General features: G+C 43.2%; 1 protein-coding gene across 1 annotated transcript in view; it reads right to left on the reverse strand.

The window, feature by feature from the left end:
* SCD5 (stearoyl-CoA desaturase 5) overlaps nt 1-21160 on the reverse strand; it is a 157276-nt gene that overhangs the window by 58300 nt on the left and 77816 nt on the right. Inside the window, exon 2 of the mRNA XM_032633620.1 lies at nt 14697-14827. Coding sequence (XP_032489511.1) covers nt 14697-14827 — 131 coding nt within the window. The remainder of the gene's footprint in view (nt 1-14696; nt 14828-21160) is intronic.

The raw sequence follows: 21160 nt of genomic DNA on the forward strand, positions 1-21160 counted from the left end.
TTTAAGCACAGAAAAATTTTAAAGTATAAGTCAACATGTTTACAGTTGTTCTCCGTAGGGAGTGGGGCAGTGGATGATTTTTAATTTTTTCTTTCAGTTTGTCTGTATTTTCTACGTTGTTATAATGATCAAGTTTTTCTTTTGTAATATGAGGGAAACATTATTTTTAAATTTCTATACTCCAGAATCAAAATAACCCAGCTTCTGCCATCAGCCCCAGGTTAGGAAAAACTATGAAGCCGTAATATTCATCTAGTAATCCAGTCAGTGATATATCTTTTTTCTTTTCTCTTACCTTTTCTGTCTTCTTTTTTTTTTTAATTGGAGTATGATTGCTTTACAATGTTGTGTTGGTTTCTGCTGTACAATGAAGTGAATCAGCTATATGTATACATATATCCCCTCCCTCTTGGGCCTCCCTCTCATCCCCCACCCCATCCCGCCCATCTAGGCCATCACAGAGCACCAAGCTGAGCTCCCTGGGCTATACCACAGGTTCCCACTAGCTATCTGTTTTACACATGATAGTGTATTTATGTCACCCTTCTCCTATCTTCATTCTTATTAGCACTAACCAACCAATCACACCGCAACCAGGGTGACAGTGCCCTCACTTAAACCCATCCTTTGTGTTGTACCTCTATGACTTCCCTCTCCATCATAGATAATATCCCTAAATGGGATCCCTGCTGAGACTGTAGAAATTGAAATTGATCATGTGGTGATTTTTCTCCATAAGCACAGCCTTTGTGTATTCTCTGGGACTTGAGCAAAGGTAATCAATCTCAAAAGCTCCACTGAAGCAGATTTTGAAGCAACCCACTCTGTCAAAACTACTCTTCCCCAACTTCCTTTTATGTTCAGAATAAATTCTTGAATCAAGTCCTTTAAATGGCAGTAGGGGAAACTGTCTTTTAAGGCCCACGTAATTTGCTCTGGGTAGCAAGATGAAGGCCAAGTTAAACAGCATTTAGCTTGTCCCAGTCAACAGATCTGAAAGCAGAACCAGTGACTGGCTTTCCCCTAGCACAGCTGCAAACAGTTGCTTGCTTCTGACCAGACACCAGTGTGGTTGTTCTGTCCCCTAATTCAATTGTGTGGCTGCTTAAAATTCCAAAAGGGAAAGTTTACCAGGTGGCTTCAAATCATAGCCAAAGGGAATTCCACTTGTATTCATAATACATCTTTGTTTTCAGTCAGTAGTGAAAAAGAAACTAGGACCAACATGTTAGCTTCAATAGGCAAGTTTTAGAGTAGAACGTGTGTATATGCGTGTGTGTGTGCATGTTTGCATGTCTTATGAGTAATGATGCCCTGTCTGAGAAAAAGGGTCGTTTTCTCAAGGGGGTCAAAGAGGGAAAGATGCTGTGTCCTCCACTCTTTAGGGACCCTAAGGCTCATTTGAAATAGACTTTATCTCAGTCTCTGGGGTCTGAATTTAATCTCCCCCAGTTCAGATGCCAACATTGTACTATTCAGACAGTGAAGAACATTCGGTGCTTTCCCCACTGTTGATACTGGGTCAGTATTGATTTCCCTCCAGATAATACTGGCAATCTGTAAGAAGAGCCCAGAAAGTCCCCAAGAAAAGCCTGGCAGCAGTCTTCACCACCTGGCAAATTGCAGTTTCGAGAGAAAAAGTCCCCACTTGCTGCCTAGTCCTCCTGTGCCACTCAGCCTGGGGAGGTTTTAGGAGCCAGGCAAATGTTGAAAAGCCAACTTTAACAGTTTAAAAAAGTGTTTGTTGACAAAACTTAAAGATTGCAAAGTAAAAAAAAAAAAAAAAGATTGCAAAATAAGAAAGGGGGTCTCATATTTTCTTTTGTTACTCCAGTATTTATCTCTTACAACGAGAATGTATTTGAGTAAGACATATTTTTATTTTATATTTTTAATTAATTAATTAATTATATTTTTGGCTGCGTTGGCTCTTCGTTGCTGCACGTGGGCTTTCTCTAGTTGTGGCGAGCGGGGGCCACTCTTCGTTGAGGTGTGAGGGCTTCTCACTGCAGTGGCTTCTCTTGTTGCGGAGCATGGGCTCTAACAGCGCAGGCTCCAGTAGTTGTGGCACACGGGCTCAGTAGTTATGGCACACGGGCTTTTGTTGCCTTTGTTGCTCCAACGGAATAGTCTTCTAAAGCCTCCTGCCTCTAGTCCTTTCCCCTCCACAATACATTTGGTACACTGCAATCATACTCCCCATATTCATATGCCCCCAAACCTATCATTCTCTTGCTTCTGATTTGACAACCTCTCTGTATTACTTTTCTCATCAAGCCTAAACATTTCTTCTTCTTAACAATCAAATAGCTTCAAATGGCATTAATATTCTTATCTTTCCCACTTTATTTATTCTTTAATTTGACAAATATGTACTGAATGTTGGTATGTGCTAGAAGATAAAGAAGGAACAAGACAACAAGGCTATGTCCTCAAACAGTTTATATTCTATGGAGGGGACAAACAGATAAAATCAGGTGCTATGCAGCAAATAAGTATGGGGAGATACAAGGGCGACATTGAGATAGGCAAGGACTTTCTGATCAGGTAATCTTAGGCTGTGGGAGTTGGGTGGGAGTGAGAGAGGGAGAAGGGAATTGTCTCAGGGACAGGGAAGGACGTGGCACAGTCCAGGGGCTAAGAGAAGACCAGCATGTCTGTGCATGGAGGGCAAGAGTGGTGCAAGATGAGGTCTGGGAGGTTTTGTGGTGAAATAAAGATATACCTGGTCTTTGTCCCCAGTGGTTCCTGGTACAGAGATTCAAAAACTGTTGGAATTTCCTGAGTGACATCATTATGCTAATGAGATGACTCAGCAGGGAGTCCTGGATAGCTTCAGGATTGGGGCTGGTCACCAGAAAGACCAAGTATGTGATTAGAGGGTCGGCCCTTTGGTAGGGGAAGGGGACTGGAGATTGAGCTCAGTCACATGGCCAGTGATTTAATCAATCACACCTTTCTAATAAAACTCTAGCAAAAGCTCTGGACACAGGCTCAGAGGAGCTCCCTGGCTGATGAACCTACTGATGTGCAGGGAAGGTGAGGTGAGCTGACTCCACAGGGAGAGGCGAGAAAACTCTGGATGCGGGATCCTCCCAGACCTCCCACTGTGTGTCTCTTCCATTTGGTTGGTCCTGATTTGTATCCTTTATAATAAAACTGTAATAGTAAGTATAGCACTTTCTTCAGTTCTGTGAGTTGTTCTAGCGAAGTACTGAACATGAGGGAATTGTGGGAAGCCCTGAGTCTGTAGATACGGGGGGCCTGGAGACCCCTGCTCATGGCTGGATCTGAAGCACCGGCATCCATGTGGAGGACTGGCGCTTTTCTTTGTGGATCTGAAGCCAACTCAAATGGTTAGTATTACAATTGTATTGAAGTACACCCATGTGGAGTGGAAACAGAGCACTGGTGTGTAAAGCCTGATCACACCAGGGCTTCTATGCCATGATAACAAGGTTGGACTTCATTCCAAAGGCAATGCTCTGCCACTGAAAGATTTTCTTTTCTTGCTAGAGAGTGGTTTAGTTTTCAGTAAGTTCTCTCTGGCTGCAATATGGAAAGGGGCAAGTGCTCGGTTTTTGTAGTAGTCCAGGCAAGAAACAGTCATGGCTTGGACTAGAGAGTGGCAGAAATGAGAATTATTCAGTTTCAAGATATAATTGAGCAGTAGAACTTAAAGGGATTGGATAAAAGATTGGATGAGGGGTGATTAGGGGACTAGAGAAAACATGGATGACACCCATATTTCTGGTGAGGAAAACTAGGAGAGAAGTAGTTTGGAGAGAGGGTAGAGTCACAACTTTAATTTTGGGCACACTGATTTTGAGATGCCTAAGAGACATACAGTCAACTGGATTTGCAAACTGACGTTACACCAGTCAGATTCTTTCTTCAATCAGACTGATTTTCTACTGCTCCGAGACCCCACACAGGATGTCACGATCATTCCTCTCTCTCTACCTTAGCTCAGATGTTTCCCTATGTTCCCCCACTTCTTCCTTGCCTATGCAAATCCTTTTTACCTTTTGAGTTTTCAGCTCAAAACTTCCCTTCTGCATTAGGCTTTATCTTAACATCCTAATTCATATTCCTATTTTTGCAGCCCTAAGAATCAGTATGAAGCTTTCAAGCAATTTAACTCCACATTGTCTGGTTAGAGTCCCTCCTCATTATACTTAGGTCTAGCCTGCTCTATCTGATCATAAGCTCCTCATGACAAGGGCCATTTCATATATATCACTTGTGTTCCTCACAAGCACATAATGGTTTATGCACCTTTAAATTCAAAGAGAATTAACCAGCAGATTTACACAAAAAGCTATAGAAGAATAAATAGGAGATATAAAGACAATCAAATGTGTCTGCTTTCTAGAAGAGTTTTTAAAAGCAGGCTAAAAATTTCCTCTGGCATATGAAATTATAAATTTTACCGTTAATTAAAATTGTTGATTCAATGACTTCTATAGCTATCGTACCTTTAGAGTTTAATAAAGCATGTAAAAAAACATCCTTGAAACATTTGTGTGACAAGAGCTCTGGTTGGTGCTAGTAGGAACTAGGACAGGATGACTGAAAAGCTTGAACCTTAATCAACAAGAACCAAAGATGAAAAACAGCTCAATATCTATGGGGATGGGGTGGGAGGAGGCAGCTAATGGAAGGCCCCAATGGATCTGTTAGATCTAGCTTTATTTAGCACCTTCATTAATGACTGGGAACAAGGTGTACACATTTAATAACATTTTTGGTTGGTGCCAAGTTAGGAGGTGCTGCAGACATCATTGAGGACAGAGAAATAACACAAATGGATCTAAAGAGGTTAGAAATATGAATAGAAATTATCACAATGAGATCTGATTTAGGAAAAATGCAAATGAAGGCAGCTGGGAGAGAAATCATCCAAAATGCAAAATAATCAGTGGGTTGGGAAACCTAGAAAGCAGCAACATAAGAGTGTCTGGCAGGATAGCAGTGGAATGAAGAGTAAGCAGTGACACGTGCTAGCTCAGCCCAAATACTTGGTGGCAGGTACAGGAAGAAGTAGCTTGTCAAGGAATTGCATTGTGACACAGTCTCCTTCAACTCCCATAAGCATTTCTGGAGACAGTGTGGAAAAATAAACAAACAAAAATATTCACAGATATTTGGCCCTTAGTTTTTTTAGTTGTTAGAAAAGGGATTAGACTTAGTTTCTAAGGTCCCTCAGCTCCAACCTTCTGTGGTTCCAGGAGAGACTGGTGGGGGAGCAGGGATTTAGGGGGCTGGGGGGAGTAAGGGAAGAACACGGATAAGGGGAAGGGGATGCCCTGCCTGTGCGCTACTAAACATCTTCTGTGTGAAAAGAAGGCAGGATGAAACATTTAGCTTGATAATATGTTTCAGAATAGATTCCAAATTGACAGGACTGCAGGTGGAATTCATCTTAAATAAGAGTTACTTTCATCCAATATAGGTGTGGAACCAAATTAACATATAAAAATCTGGTAGCTATTTGTTTGCAAAAATACCCTCGACTTTATCTACCAAGTATTTCTTTCAATAAAAACTCTCTGAATGCCTTTAAAGTATATCATTTTTGTTTACAAAATTTAATCACCTTGATTAAATTTAATCAAGGAATTCATCCATTGTACTACAAAGAGGGTAAGATTTGTATAAAGAGTCTCTGTTATATTTGGGGAGGGCAACATGAGAGAGGGACTAGCCCTAATGGTTGTCATGTCCATCTACAGAATTGCTCTCTCTTCTCAGGACACCCCAGGCTATCACTTTTTCATTCCCTTGAGGTGGTTTCACTCACGTCACCTGCTTCCACTGACCTAGACCCACAACAAAGGAGGAGGTGAAGCATCTTAGGGGAGTGGAACCATCTTAATCTCTACTTTAAAAGGGACATTTTTATTGGTAGGAAGTGTGGTTAATCCTACCAGGCAGGCACAGAGGGAAAATGCTGGGCCTCATGCAGCAGCCCCGGGAGAGTTTCTTCTCTCTCCTGCTTCCCACCTCCACCCCGTCATCTGTCAGAGTATCCCGCAATACTGATGGAGTCACAAAGCAGCATGTATACAACAACGCTTTGATGAATCCAGGTATCACCAGAGCTCAGAGACAGCCAAGCTATTTGTCCTTTCTACTTGACTCCAAAGGTGCCCAGGAGGGCAAGATGCTGTGGAAGGATATGATGTGAGGCAGGTGTGCAAGTCATCTTCCAAAACCACACCAGGAAGACTTCTCGGGGCATCAGGGTCAGGACCACTTCTGCCGCCGCCTGTTGACACAGCAGGAGGAAACCAACCACATCCACCCATCTTGCCAGAGGAAGGTGAACCTGTTTCTGCCATGCGGAAGAAGGGCTGTACATCTGAAGCTTAGGGTGGTTGTTAGGGAAGATGGCACACCCTGAAACAGGATCTCTGCCCTGAGAGTCAGACCTGCACGGGATGCCATGCAAGGATTCTTGAGTCCGCGGCATGTTTTTTTCTCCTTCTAACCAACTGCCACTCCACGCTGCTGCTAACACCCTGAGCTGTACTCGAGGGCACTGCCTCAACATGCAGTCTCCCTCCTCAACAGGCTCTCCCCATGGAGACCCAGCCTTGGGGGTGGGTCCACCATCCTGAATCTGGTACAACATCTCCCAGGTCTCATGACGGTGGTCTGAGGCTCACTTTTGCCATTGAAATGCATGACGCATGTCGCTCCCCTGCCTAAAATCTTGCAGTTCCTTTCCAGGACTTTTAAAATAATATGCAAACTGCTTGCTATGCCTGACAGAGCCCTGCACTGGTGTGGCCATGTCCCGCTCTCGGGCCTCTCCTGTGACCATCTTCTCCCTCACTCCCTTGGACCAGCCACACGGGCCATCTTGCTCCTCCTTGAACGCAACATACTTGTTCCCACTTCCGGCTCCTCCTTCTGTCTGGAATGCTCTTCCCATACCTGTTCCCTCCCTTAGATCTCAGCTCTAATGTCACCTCCTCAGCGACAACATCTTCCCTGATCATCCTCTCTAAAGAAGCCGCCCTCTCTGGCGTTCTTTATCACTGTGTTTAAATTCTTCATCTTTGGGCTTCCCTGGTGGCGCAGTGGTTGAGAGTCCGCCTGCCAATGCAGGGGACACGGGTGCGTGCCCCAGTCCTGGAGGATCCCACATGCCGCGGAGCGGCTGGGCCCGTGAGCCATGGCCGCTGAGCCTGCGCGTCCGGAGCCTGTGCTCCGCAACGGGAGAAGCCACAACAGTGAGAGGCCCGTGTACCGCAAAAAAAAAAAAAAAAAAAAAAAAATTCTTCACCTTCTTCTCTCTCTCTCAATAAACTTGTTTATTTGTTTGCTTATTTATTTGCTCTCTCTCCCACTGGAATATACACATTAATGAGGATAAGGACCTTGTCCATCTTTTTCTCCAGTGCTGGGAATGATGCTTAATGCACGTATTTACCAAATGAAAAGACAAATAGACACTTTGATCCTGGGACAGGCATTAGGGCATTGCAGTGAGAGTGTGTCCTCTGGAGTCAAGCTGCCTGCACGTGCATCCCCCTTCTATATGTCTTAGTCTTAAATCTGTATGTCCTTGGACAGGTTACGTAGTCTCTTTCTTTCATCTATCAAATGAGGAAAATGACAGTATCTACTTTGTACGGGTATTGTCAGATCACTGAAATACATAATGAAGTGCTGGTATGTAGTTAGGGCTCAATAATTGTTGCTGTTTTGTTGTTATATACCTGCCAAAGTTCATGGCCCATGACCCTGTGTTTCACTTGACGTATTTATGAATCACACGGTAACTTCCATTTTCCAGTCTGACATGTAAAGCGCTTGGAAGTATTTACTTCCATCTTTGCAACAAGAAAAAAAAGCCAAGTAAACTGAAAATCAACAAGTCTTCTTAGATCTGTCAGAGAATTGAGGTCATGGGGCAAACTGCTGCACCAAAAACTAGAGAGATGGACAGGCAGTTATGGAGAATCACAGTCTAGCAGGAGCAGAGGTCCAAGAGGAAAAGTCTGCAGCTGGTGCCAGGATGGGTAGGAATACTTTAAGGTGTAATTGATGAATTGCTGGAGGTTTAGTATGGACGAGCTTGAGAGTTAAAAGCTCCTAGGGGGCAGTCCAGGCACCCCGACACTTTCATGAATTTTACCTCCAGGATCCCTACCAGGTTCTCACTATGATCAACTGACAAAAATCCCCTTGCTCTTCCAGCAGGAGGGGGAGAAAAGTAACCATTTTGAAATTCAAGGCAGATCTCTCTGTTCCCCTTAGCAAGATCTGTCCTCAAGAGAAATGATTTTACCAGAGCTTAATCAACTGGGGTTTTACCAAAGCCTGATTAACCTGGGGGGAGGTAAATACTCAGCTCCAGCTCAACAAAAGACTGAGACCTAGTCACAGGACTGAGGATGTTCCCCCTCACCTCCATGTCAATAGGGCTCCTGTACAATAACAGGGGATTTGACTGAAAGAACTAAAAGCCTTAACTCCTGTTTAAGAAGAAGCCTCTAGGAAAGCCCAGAGACAGCGAAGGAAGGACAAAAACAAGGCCACTAGAGGAAACCACTACAGCTATAGCACAAGGTAACACAGCCTAATTTCTAGCCAGATAAGCATAAAACCTCACACTAAAGCTTATTTCCTCAGTTCCTGTTACCCAGTACATCATGTCCAGCTTTGAACAAAAAATTACAAAGTATGCCAAAAGGCAAAAAAATTACCATCTTAAAAGAAAAAGCAAGCATCAGAACCAGACTCAGATACGAGAGAGATATTGGAGTTATCAGACTGGTAATTTAAAACAATTATGGTGGACTTCCCTGGTGGCACAGTGGTTAAGAATCTGCCTGCCGATGCAGGGGACATGGGTTTAAGCCCTGGTCTGGAAGATCCCACATGCCATGGAGTAACTAAGCCCGTGCACCACAACTACTGAGCCTGTGCTCTAGAGCCTGCAAGCCACAACTACAGAGCCCACGTGCCAGAACTACTGAAGCCCACACACCTAGAGCCCATGCTCTGCAACAAGAGAAGCCACCTCAGTGAGAAGCCCGTGCACCACAATGAAGAGTAGCTCCCACTTGCTGCAACTAGAGAAAGCCTGCGCACAGCAACGAAGACCCAATGCAGTCAAAAATAAATAAATTTTAAAAATAAATAAAAAAAACAATTATGATTGATATGCTAAGGGCTCTAATAGAAAAAGTGGACAACATGCCAGAACAGATGGGTAATATAAGCAGAGTGATGGAAACTCTAAGAAAGAATGAGAAGAAACTGCTAGAAGTCAGAAAAACTGTAACAAATGAAAAATGTTTTTGATGGGCTCATCACTAGACTAGACATGGCTAAGGAAAGAATCACTGAATTGAAGACTAAGTTGCTGTCAATAGCAACTTCCCAAACTGAAATGTGAAGAGAAAAGATGGAACAGAATATCTAGGAACTGTAGGACAATTATAAAAGGTATAAGTTGTGTGTAATGGGAATACCCAAAGGAGAAAGAAAGAAGTATGGAAGGAAGGAAAGAAAGAAGGAGGGAGGGAAAGAGAGAGAGAAAAGGAGAGTGGGCAAGAGGGAAGGAGGAACAAACAAACAGTAGAAATATCTGAAGTAATAACGGCTGAAAGAAATGTTTCTAAAATTAATGACAGACACCAAACCACAGATCCAGGAAGGTCAGAGAGTACCAAGCAGGATAAATAGCTAAAAATCTATATTTAGGCATATCATATCCAACCTGAAGACAAAAAGAAAATCTTGAAAGAAACCAAAGGGAGAAAAAAACACCTTACCTATACAGGAGTGAGGATAAGAATTACACCAGATTTCTCTTAAGAAACATATAAGCAAGAAGAAAGTGGAGTAAATTATTTTAAATGTTGAAAGAAAAACACACATCCTTGAATTCTGTACTCAGCAAAGTTATTCTTCAAAAGTGAAGAAGAAATAAAGACTTTCTTAGACAAACAAAGATTGAGGAATTTGTCACCAGTAGACCTGCCTGGCAAGAAATGATAGAAATTCTTTTTTTTTTTTTTTTTTTTTTAAACATCTTTATTGGGGTATCATTGCTTTACAATGGTGTGTTAGTTTCTGATTTACAACAAAGTGAATCAGCTATACATATACATATGTTCCCATATGTCTTCCCTCTTGCGTCTCCCTCCCTCCCACTCTCCCCATCCCACCCTTCCAGGCTGTCACTAGAAATTCTTTAGAGAGAAGGAAAATAGCATAGGTTGGAAACTTAGAGTTACATAAAGAAAGAAGAGTGTTAGAGAATGAATAAATGAAAGTAAAATAAAATCTTCAAGTTTCTTATTCTTAATTGATCTAATAGATAACAGTTGGCTTGAGATAATAATAGCAAATATGAATTTGGTGATTATAGCTTATGGATATGTGAAATGAATGACAGCAATGTCATAAGGGACAGGAAAGAGGAAGTGGGAATACTAGTGCAGTACCTGAAGTGGTACAGCGTTATTTGAGAGTGGACTTGGACTAGTTCTAAACGTATTTTGCAAACTCTAGAGCAACCACTAAAAAGAATTTGAAAAGATGTATAATTGACATGTCGAGAGGAAAGAAAATAGAATCATATAAAATGCTCAAATAAAACCAGTGAAGACAGAAAAAGAGTGAAAGACAAAAAAAAAACAAAGAACAAGGGCAATGAATAGCAAACAGAAACATGGTAGATATTAATTCACCTATATCAATAATCACTTTAAATGTGAATGGTCTAAGTACACCAGTTAAAGACAGGGATGTCAGGGTGGATAAAGAACAAGACCAAATTAAAAGTTGTCTACAAATCACACAGTTGGGCATCACATAAGAACATCCATGGGTAAGCCAAAAGATGCGTGGGGTGGGGGTGGGGGGCTGTGGTCAGGAGACTTAGGTTTCAGTCTGTTCTATCCACTAACTAGCTGTGTGACTTTTGACAAGTCACTGACATTCTTTGGGCCTCTCTTTATCCTTCTGTAAAACAAAGGGGACTTAGACTAAATTTCTTTAGCTCCCTTACAGCTTGAAATCCAATGCCTCTTTACTAGGATCTGATGAGTAAATGTGGACAGTAAGGGAGGAGGCTGAAGCATCTACTGGTGCTTTTGGTTGGACTGACTTCACAAGAGACCCAGCTGCAGCCAGCAGGGGTGTGTGCATGAGCATGACAACACAAATCCAAAGTCCTGGCTACTTTCTGAAAACTGAACTCTTGGAGACCACTGGATGGCAGGAATCCCTTACCTGGGTCCATATTTGACTAGGAGAAAATTACAAGAAGTCTGCAAGCAGCTTTCGGGTTGACTTGCAACCTACTGGTAAGGAAGGAGAACAGGTGAGAGAGGAATTCAGGAGGTCTTTGCTGAATGCAAGGGTGTGGAGGGGAAAGAGGATTATTACAGCTCCTTGTCTGGCATTCCTGCCCCATCATCATCTTTTCATACTAAAAGTACCTCAACTTGCCCACTATTGCCCTCTGAGCCATACATACGTCCTCTACAGAACAAAGAGAAAAGGGAAGTTCAAATGTTTCAGTCACAATTTTAAAACTGCTCTTAATCAGGGGTCCCCATCCACTGCTACCAGTCCCCAGCCTGTTAGGAATGAGGCCACACAGCAGGAGGTGAGCAGGGGGCCAGCGAGCGAAGCTTCGTTTGCCACTCCCCATGGCTCCCCATTGCTGGCATTACCACCTGAACCATGCACGCTCCCCCTCATCTGTGGAAAAACTGTCTTCTACAAACCAGTTCCTGGTGCCAAAAAGACCACTGCTCTTAATGATCAAGATCTTGTTTGCAGCAGCTAGCAAAAGCCCTGCTGATCCTCAGAGATAACCATGGCATGACTTGGTCCATTTTGGCCAAAGGCATGACCATTCTGATGGAAGAAAGTGGAAGAGAACCTTTTAAACTATCTTAAAAAACCCAAGGGGATACCAAAGGTAACCTGAATCAATGACTCTGCATTAAGTCAGGGTTGTAGGTCAGTACCCTAGACTGGCAGATCACAGCACATTTTTTACTTTCCCAGGCGGTTCTCTTCCTAGGGTTAAATGATCTGAATTGACTGAATTATTTCCCTCTGATACAGGCATTGTATGGAAGCTGGCCCTTTGTTGATCTTACAGATACCTCTCATCTAGGTCTAAGTGACATTGTTATAAAACTGCAGACCCATAAAGCACTATTTCCACTGGGAAACTGTGGAAAATCTAATATCCCATTAGATGGAAGCCTCCATGAAGGTAATGATGTGACTGTGTTTGCAAATCATTGTGCCCACTATGCCTAATTCAGTGCCTGCCACATAGTAGGTGCTCAATAAATATTTGCTGAATTAATGAAAAAAATCCACTACAAATGTGGGCCTGGAGGAAGCACGCTTAGTTCAAATTTGATGATTTATGAAAATACTTTATAAAACTGTTCATTCACTTAACAATCACTGAGTATTTTCTATATGATAGGCACAAAAATACAGAAAGGAATGAGGTGGTATGCCAAATCTCATAAAGAAGAGGGGAACGATATTCACTGAGTGAATAAGCTAGGCATGTATTATTCATTATTTCATCCTCCCAGTAACCATGTGAGGTAAATATTATTAGCTCCCCCCAATTTTTGCAGATGAAGGAACAAAGATGTGCACAAAAGCCTACATCCAGCAAATGGCCTGAATTTATTCAATGACCTGGATACTTTCCTCCACAATATACTTTCCCCCCAAAATAAATTTAAAATCACAGTGTGATGTTCTGTTATGTGATGTTTTGTAAAGGAAACTTAGGTTCTCAAAAATTAAGTTATAAACAAACAGTTTCATTTGGAAAAGAGGTTTAGGTTCTCAAGTTCAAGTTATATATGTTGGAAAAAATTCTGGTAATAGAGGTGCTTTATAACTACATGAGCATGTACTTGAAGGCTAAAAATAATAAATTGCTTGAACAAAATAAGTGAAAATTACCGAGTTAAGTCCTAAATAGAATCTAAGACCTAAATTAATGAACTTCTAACTTATCATAATCAATTGTCATGATAAATAAAGCAAAACACTGAACTAAGATTGTTGAAGTCAAAATAAAGTGCAGCATAGTTCCCATTGCCAACAAAAGAACATGAAAACGAGAATCTGCCAGCTGCTCCTTTGTGCAAACAGCTTCCTCCTAGGACCCTGGTGCCTATTCCCACCTGTGCTTGAATTATCCGGTAGATATTCATAATATGAACTGTGATCCCCGAGTGATGTATTGTGCTAGATCCTTTTTGCTTTATGAATGCTCAGACAGGAGGGAAGCCTAAAATTGGGAAATGAATTCTTAGACACAGGGCAACTTAGACAAATGCTCAGGGTCAGGCTGTCTTGTAGGGATGGGAGGCCTGTTGCAGAGGTGACCACCTGACCTGCACGTCTGAGGGTCACAGAGAGGCTCTTGAGTCGCCTGTTTCCCTGGACCCTAAAGCAGTTTTGGGAATTTCCATTTCTTCCTAATGGGTGAAAATACACAGGACTTGAATCATCTGCCCTCATAACACTGGCAGAAATTTTGAAAACAAATTGTTCTCACCCACCCTGCCTGGATCAGATGAGGAATTGGGAAAACAGAGATTCATGATCAAACCAAAATTCCAGCTGCTCAGAGAGTGCCCAAGGTGGTGGGAAATGGCCTAGGACTGGCACACTCCTCAAGGATATGGCCCAATCCTAGTACAGTTGTGACCCCATTTACATTTTTATCATGATTTCATAACAACTCTGAAAATAAAGTCATATTCTTATTTTTACAGATGAAGAAACTGGAGATGAGTGAGTCACAGCTAGCAACCATCAGAGTAAGACTTAAATCTTGAGTCTTCCAAATCCACATTGAATAATAGACTTTTCACCGCAATCTTAAAGGGTGACCTCAGGAATACGTGTTGTAGAAGCAGTGGCTTTGGAGTCAGAACTGTGTTTGCCTATCTGGATGTACCTTTTTTTTTTTTTTTTTTTTTGTGGTACGCGGGCCTCTCACTGCTGTGGCCTCTCCCGTTGCGGAGCACAGGCTCCGGACGCGCAGGCTCAGTGGCCATGGCTCACAGGCCTAGCCGCTCCACGGCATGTGGGATCTTCCCGGACCGGGGCATGAACCCGTGCCCCCTGCATCGGCAGGTGGACTCTCAACCACTGTGCCACAAGGGAAGCCCTGGATGTACCATTTTTAGCCAGATAATTAGGTAAGTTCTTTAACTTCATTAAGCCTTAGTTTCCTCATCTGTAAAATGGGGGCATGCATAACACCTAGCTCGTGGGGTTACTGTGAGGATCAAAGGTGATATGCATAGAGCATGCTCAGCACAGAACTTGGCCCTCATCAGAGCTAGACAGATGTTGAGGGTTTCGGGTCATGTTTAGGGCATGGACTCTGGAGGGAGGAATTTCCTTTCCTCCTCTGTAGTTTAGCATGCCTTGGTTTATCCGGTAGATATTCATAATATGAACTGTGATCCCCGAGTGACGTTATGTCCCCCAGGAACATTTTATAGTATCTAAAGCTACAAGGATAAAAAGTTGACACAGGCAGGGAGTGCTTGGGCCTAGAGTGGGCATGGAGGATGTCCACCCCACTGGGAGCACATCTATGCCTCCTCCCACACTGCCACCTGCTCTAGGTCCCTACGGCAGCAAGGACCCTCCATCCTCACCTGGAAAGCCATGGAGTTGGCAGCGGCCAGAAATATCCTCAGGGGCAGCTTGGCCTTGTAGGACCTGTGGCTCCACAAGCGATGGGCACCAGCTGTCACACCCAGAGCAGTCAGGAGGAAGCAGAAGTAGGCTGCAAGACACAAGCAGGGAGAATGTCAGCAGATGTCAGTGCTTTTAAACGTTCCCCAACTTTTTTCTCTCCTGAATAGGAACCTGTGTGAAATGGTATCAGGGGAAGAATCTGCCATGTGAAGAATCAGTAACTTGGGGAAATGCAGACTTTTTATTGATTTGTAGCTTTCCAGTACAGGTGGAAGTGGAGAGAACTTTCCTCAAGAAACTTTGACCTTGGAACATCATTTTTTCTATATCAAAGGAATCTTCTATTTGCAAATGTTTCTTGCCAGTCTGGATACAAAATCACAACCATGTTAGTGTGCCTTTGTAATTCTTATGCATCCACTCTTGGTGGAGCTGAGATAGCTCTCTATCTTACTTCTTAATTGGCACCCATGGCAGGATGAGTTCTATGAAGAGTGTACTTCTAAACAACAGTGCCCGTTTTCAGTGCCCATTTTCAGGGCTTCCTTGGTTTGAAGGAACTCAGGCCAGACTTAAAGCAATGAAGTCCGGCTCAGGGCCAGTAAGAATGAGGCTAAAACTGACACCAAGGACAGCTGAGATTTGTCTTCTAGAGCTCCTCACTTATACCATCACTATGACTGAGCTGGTAAAGATGGCCAGGGGGGAATTTTTTTAGAGCCAACCTACAGTGGAGCTTATTATCTGTCACACATTTAAATATATTATCTCTAATCCTCATAAAATGTATTAGCATCTCATTTTACAGTTGAGGAACTGGCTCTCTGAGAGTTAACTCCTGCATATAAACCCAGGTTAGCCTAGTTCTAAAGCCTCTGCCCATGTTGCCCCTAGGTGGTGGTGTTGATTTGCTCTTTGTACGACACTTGGGAAAGGTTGAGTGCGCGGTAGGAAGGAGTCCCCAAGGGACCAAAAAAATCACGACTCTTAAGATTATTACAACTACTCTAGTGGTTTTAAAGCAATGTTCCCACACAACGCTAAATGTCTTACTTGGATTATCTTATTAAAACACATCAAACAACCCTTATAGGGTTTGTATTATTATTAGGACCATTTTACAGTTGAGAAAACAAAGGTTTAAAGAAGTTAACTAATTTCCCAGTGTCACAAGGTTACGGAGTGTCTTTGCTAAGAGCCAAACCCAAGTCTGTCTGAACCAAGAGCAGAGTACTTGCCCTCTATACTCTCCTTTGTCTCAGGGAGACATCAACCAGGTAAATGGTTAGTTTTATCTTCACTTTTCTACACCCTACACCTTTAATATTGGATCTCAATTTAAATTTAAATGTGAGCTGCTTCCTTACTTGAGGGGAGAGCCCTAAACCAGGCTATATGTAGGCAGGATCAGGCTTACACACAATCCTACACAATTTCTTCTGGCACTTAGCACATACAAGGCCCTCCATAAAGAAGTACCAAAGACCAAGTGACCAGCTGTGAGTACATCCCTGAGCAGTTGTGAATGGTACCCAGGCCAAGTTCTTACAGAACCCTCCATAGGACTTCTTTGGGAGAATTACTAGGGTAACATCAGTGTCGATACACATATTTACAGGGAGAACACTGTTACATCTTCCAAAAGTCAAGTCTGACTAATCTTGATCTCAATCCATATGTATATGGTCTAAGAACTAGACTCACCCTCGGCATTAAGATTAATGAGTATGAGTACATGTGGTTTTCATGAACTTGACATATCATTCCTTCTTTGAAAGGTTAAAAACAAAAAACAACAATCTGCCCATAAATCACAGAAAGTAGCAGTAAATAAAAAGCTCTGACCTTTTTTGTTATTGTAATTTAACTTTGGTCATGAGTCCATGAAATGGACAGCTATTTTCCATGTCATCCCTGGCTTTCATGGCTCTGCTAATAACTTTTTTCCAACTGTCAAGCAGTTAGGGAACAAGTGAAATCTATAATGGAAAAATTCAAGGTGACCCTTTTTTTGCCAGTGAACTAAGACACTGGACCTTGGCTATAATAAGATGAATTCCCAGACTCCATGAAATATATTGGCCAAATGGAATCCCTCCAATCCATGGTTCCCAGACAGGGCCTTACCACGGACTATGGCATTGTCTTGTCCTTTTTAGGATCGCCAATATTTCAGGGGTCATTTACATGGTTGGTCTGTGCATGTCTGGGCCACTGACAATGGGCTCGAGTCAGAGCCTGCACTGGGCAGTAGTGGCTATTGGTTTTTCATGGTCCTTCTTTTGGCAACAGGAATGTGGCTGTGTGACCCAGGGCTGGCCTAGCATTATACCCCATCTCCCTTGTCCTGGGAATAAACACCTGACCCAACTTTTCTCTCTTCTGGCTTAAAGACTAAAGGTCACAAACCAATGCATGATTGTAATAGTAAAGAATGAGGCCCAGAAAGCAACTCATGAAGATGATGGACAGAGCTAGCTCCACAAGAGCTAGAAGGATAACTGCCTGCATTGAGTCACTGGTTGCAGGCCCTGGAGTTCTATAGCTCTTCTTTTGATCCTGTGGGCCTCCCCAGTATTTCTCCTAGTGATGTGAGCCGACAAATTCCCTTTTCTTGCTTAAGCCAGTTTGCACTGGATTTCTGATACTAAAATTCTGCAGAATCTCTAGGAAAGAAAGCAACCTTCTGTTCATAGTCCAAATGAGGATAAACTGCAAAAACCCTGGGCTGGATGTGAGGCTTTATGGCCTGTTCCATTAAAAGGACTCAGTTTTCCTATTTTGACAGGGCTAATTTAAGAGGTTCTTAACCTGTCTTCTATGATGCTTGTGGAAATTAATACCCAAACAAGTTCTGATGAATGCTGCCTAGCTGGCTCTAAGGTATTAAAGTGCTCAGACAGAGAAGTGATGATTTCGGGAAAAAAAAAAAAAAGAGTAATAAACAGTGCCAATAACTTTACCAAGTGACTTTCACCTCATAGAGAAAGGTGCTAAAGCAACAGAAACCAGAATCACAAAATTACAGAACAGTAAGCAACAAACATGTTGGTCTGTATGCAAATAAGTGTCACCAATTCTAGTTATCTGAAGCCAAAAAGAAATGTATTAAAAAGATATTGAGTAGGGACTTCCCTTGTGGTCCAGTGGCTAAGACTGTGCACTTCCAATGCAGGGGGCCCAGGTTTGATCCCTGGTCAGGGAACTAGATCCCACATGCTGCAACTAAGAGTTTGCTTGCCACAATGAAGATCCCACGTGCTGCAACTAAGACCCAGTGCAGCCAAATAAATAAATAAACAAATATTAAAAAAAAAGAAAAAGATATTGAGTAGCCTACAGAACTCATGGGAAGGTTGCAGGATAGGGCTTTTGTTCACAGCCTCCAAGCTGGTCCCAACACTCCCCACCTCCTGGCATTCACAGCCTTGTGTAGTCTCCTACCCTTGAGTAACTTGCTTCTAACCAAAAGAACATAGTAACATTGAGGGAATATCCGTTCCATGATTAGGTTACAAAAGATATGATTTCTGTTTTGCTAGCAGATGCTCTCTTCCCTTAGGCCTGGTGAAGTAAGCTGCCATGTCAGGAAGGCCCAGATGGCAAGGAACTCAGGGTTTCCTACAGCCACCAGCCAGTGAGGAAATGAGGCTCTCAGATCAACAGTCCTCAAGGAACCAAGTCCTGCCAGCAATGGTGTAAGTGAGCTTGGGAGTAGTTACTTCCCCAGCTGAGCCTTCAGTTAAGACCACAGCCCTGGCCAACACTTTGCTGCCTTACGAGAGATCCTGAAGCAGAAGACCCAGCCTAGCTGTACCTGGACCCCTGCTCCACAAAAACTATGAGAAAGTGAATGCATGTTGTTTTAAACTGCTAAATATTGGGGTAATTTGTTCTGCAGCCATAAGTAACTAATGCAAGACTTAAGTAGGAGACTTCCCTCGAGGGAAGGAAGGCACAGTTTAAATCCCAGTTTAAGAAGAGTTTGCCACCTACAGGAACAGAAAGTAGATTCACATTGCATGGGGCTGGGGACAAGGAGGAGAAGTGGGGAATGACTGCTAACAGGTACAGGGTTTGGGGGTAAAGAGTGATAAAAATGGTTGGGAATTGGGCTTCCCTGGTGGCGCAGTGGTTGAGAGTCCTCCTGCCGATGCAGGGGATGGGGTTCGTGCCCCGGTCCGGGAAGATCCGGGAGCAGCTGGGCCCATGAGCCATGGCCACTGAGCCTGCACGTCCGGAGCCTGTGCTCCGCAACGGGACAGGCCACAACAGTGAGAGGCCTGCGTACTGCAGGAAAAAAAAAAAAGTTTGGGAATTGATTTTGGTGATAGTTGCACAATCCTGCGAATATACTAAAAACCAATGAATTGCACGCTTTAAATAGGTGAGTTGTTTCCAAATTCTTTCTTCCCTCTCTTCCCTTTCTCATATTTTTCTTCCTTTTTTTCCCCTCCACAAATTAGAGGCCTTTGAGATAATAAGGTAACACTTATTAAGCATGTGCTCTGCATCAGGCATGCTTACATATATTAACCTATTTAATCTTCACAACCACCCTATGAGGTAGATGGGGACAGTTATTATCACCATTTTATTTATTTATTTATATTTTAATTGACATATAGTTAATTTACAATGTTGTGTTACTTTCTGGTGTACAGCAAAGTGATTCATATATATATGAATATATATACATATTCTTTTTCAGACTCTTTTTCATTATAGATTATTACAAGCTACTGAATATAGTTCGCTGTGCTATACAGTAGGTCTTTGCTGTTTCTCTATTTTATATATAGTAGTGTGTATAATACTTCTTAAAATAACCTTTCATTCACCTTCAAATACTTTGCACACATAAGATCATTGCAATCCCTATTACGGGAGTGATAAAATGAAAAGATCGGTATTTGGGAACAGAGTGCAAAAAGAAGTTGGTTCCCATGCTTTCTTAAACCAGTGCACAGTAAAAGTCCAATTAAAAAAAGAAAAATGCACCACACTGCATAACAGTGTCAGAAAGGAGGCTGGAGAAGGGAGCCTACTCTCACTGCATGCCTGCCACAGACCGTCACTTTACCAATATATCTAATTTTATTGTTTTATTCCTATGAGGTAGATATCCTAATCCCCATTTTACAGATGGGCAAAACTGAAGCCCAGAGCCATTAAGTAAATGCCTCTGGATCTCACAACGACAGAGCTGGGGCCCAAAGGCCAGCTCAGTGCAGCCCCAAGCCCTCTCCTCTGGTGCAGTGGTCCTCAGCCGTGGCGGCGCATTGCAGTCATCTGGCATCTTTAACAGCCGCGAGGCCCATGGGGCCCAGTGAATCAGAGATGAGGGCCGGTAGAGCGGGCGCCTCTCTCCACAAGTGATTCTGATGCACTACCGGGCCTGAGAAACCGCTGCCCTGTAAGGTACATCCTCCCTTAGAGACCATCTGGTCCCATCCCCTGAATTTACAGATGGAGAAACCCAGATCCAGAGTGTATTGTGCTCCCTCCAACACCCCCCAGCCCACCACCCCGAGCTGACTCCCACGGGGCTTCGTAAATGCTAAGCAACTCCAGATCAGGAGAGACCCGCTTGCCCTTTTGTGTGAACTCGGGCCGTTTGCACTCTTCTCCTGGCGGCTCCCTTTGATGGTGCGAGCTGCTCGCCAGGCCCTCCACAGAGGAGTCTTTGATATCCAAGCCCCGGGCTGGTGGGCAGGTGTGCAGGGGGGCTCCGACAGGAGGATACGAAGCACAAAACATGCGCGGACCTGTCTTCCACTGAGGAAAGGGAAGAGGCGAGGCAGAGGAAGGACGCAGAGGGCCAAGGCTCCTGGGGACAGGGCCACATGGGGGGTGGGGTGGAGCCTGTGTGGGAGAAGACGACGCACTTAGATATCTGCCTTTCCCGCCAGCTTCAGTGTTTTCAAAGTCACACTTGGGCTCTGGCCAACAAATGACTGTTTCTCTTCTCCAGTCCTTCTGAGATTTGGCAGATAAATGCAGAAAGACAGACAGAGCCATAGATGGATAGACAGATACACATAGAGATACAGAGATACATATAAGTAAATGATGGGCCATATGTCATAATGGTTAAGATGAACCTGGGATTGAATCCCTGGTGTATCACTTATCAGTGTGACTTAATCTCTAAACCTTGTTTTTTTCATCCATAAAGTGGGGAAAATAGTACCTGCCCTATGGGCTTGTTGTAAGGATAGAAAGAAGTAATGCACATAAAATGTTAGCCAGGCCTGACAAGCAGCATTAGCATATGTTCTTGCCCTGGTTATGCCTGGTTACGCCCAAGGGTAAACTATCCCTTTCCTAGCTAACCCCCTGTGAAGACTCCCACGCTTTTCATTACTCTAAGCCGGAGGTTCTCAAGCGGGTGGGCAATTTTGCCTGCTCCCCTTCCTGG

This window comes from Phocoena sinus, chromosome 5, assembly GCF_008692025.1.
Source record: "Phocoena sinus isolate mPhoSin1 chromosome 5, mPhoSin1.pri, whole genome shotgun sequence".
Taxonomy (NCBI): Eukaryota; Metazoa; Chordata; class Mammalia; order Artiodactyla; family Phocoenidae; genus Phocoena; species Phocoena sinus.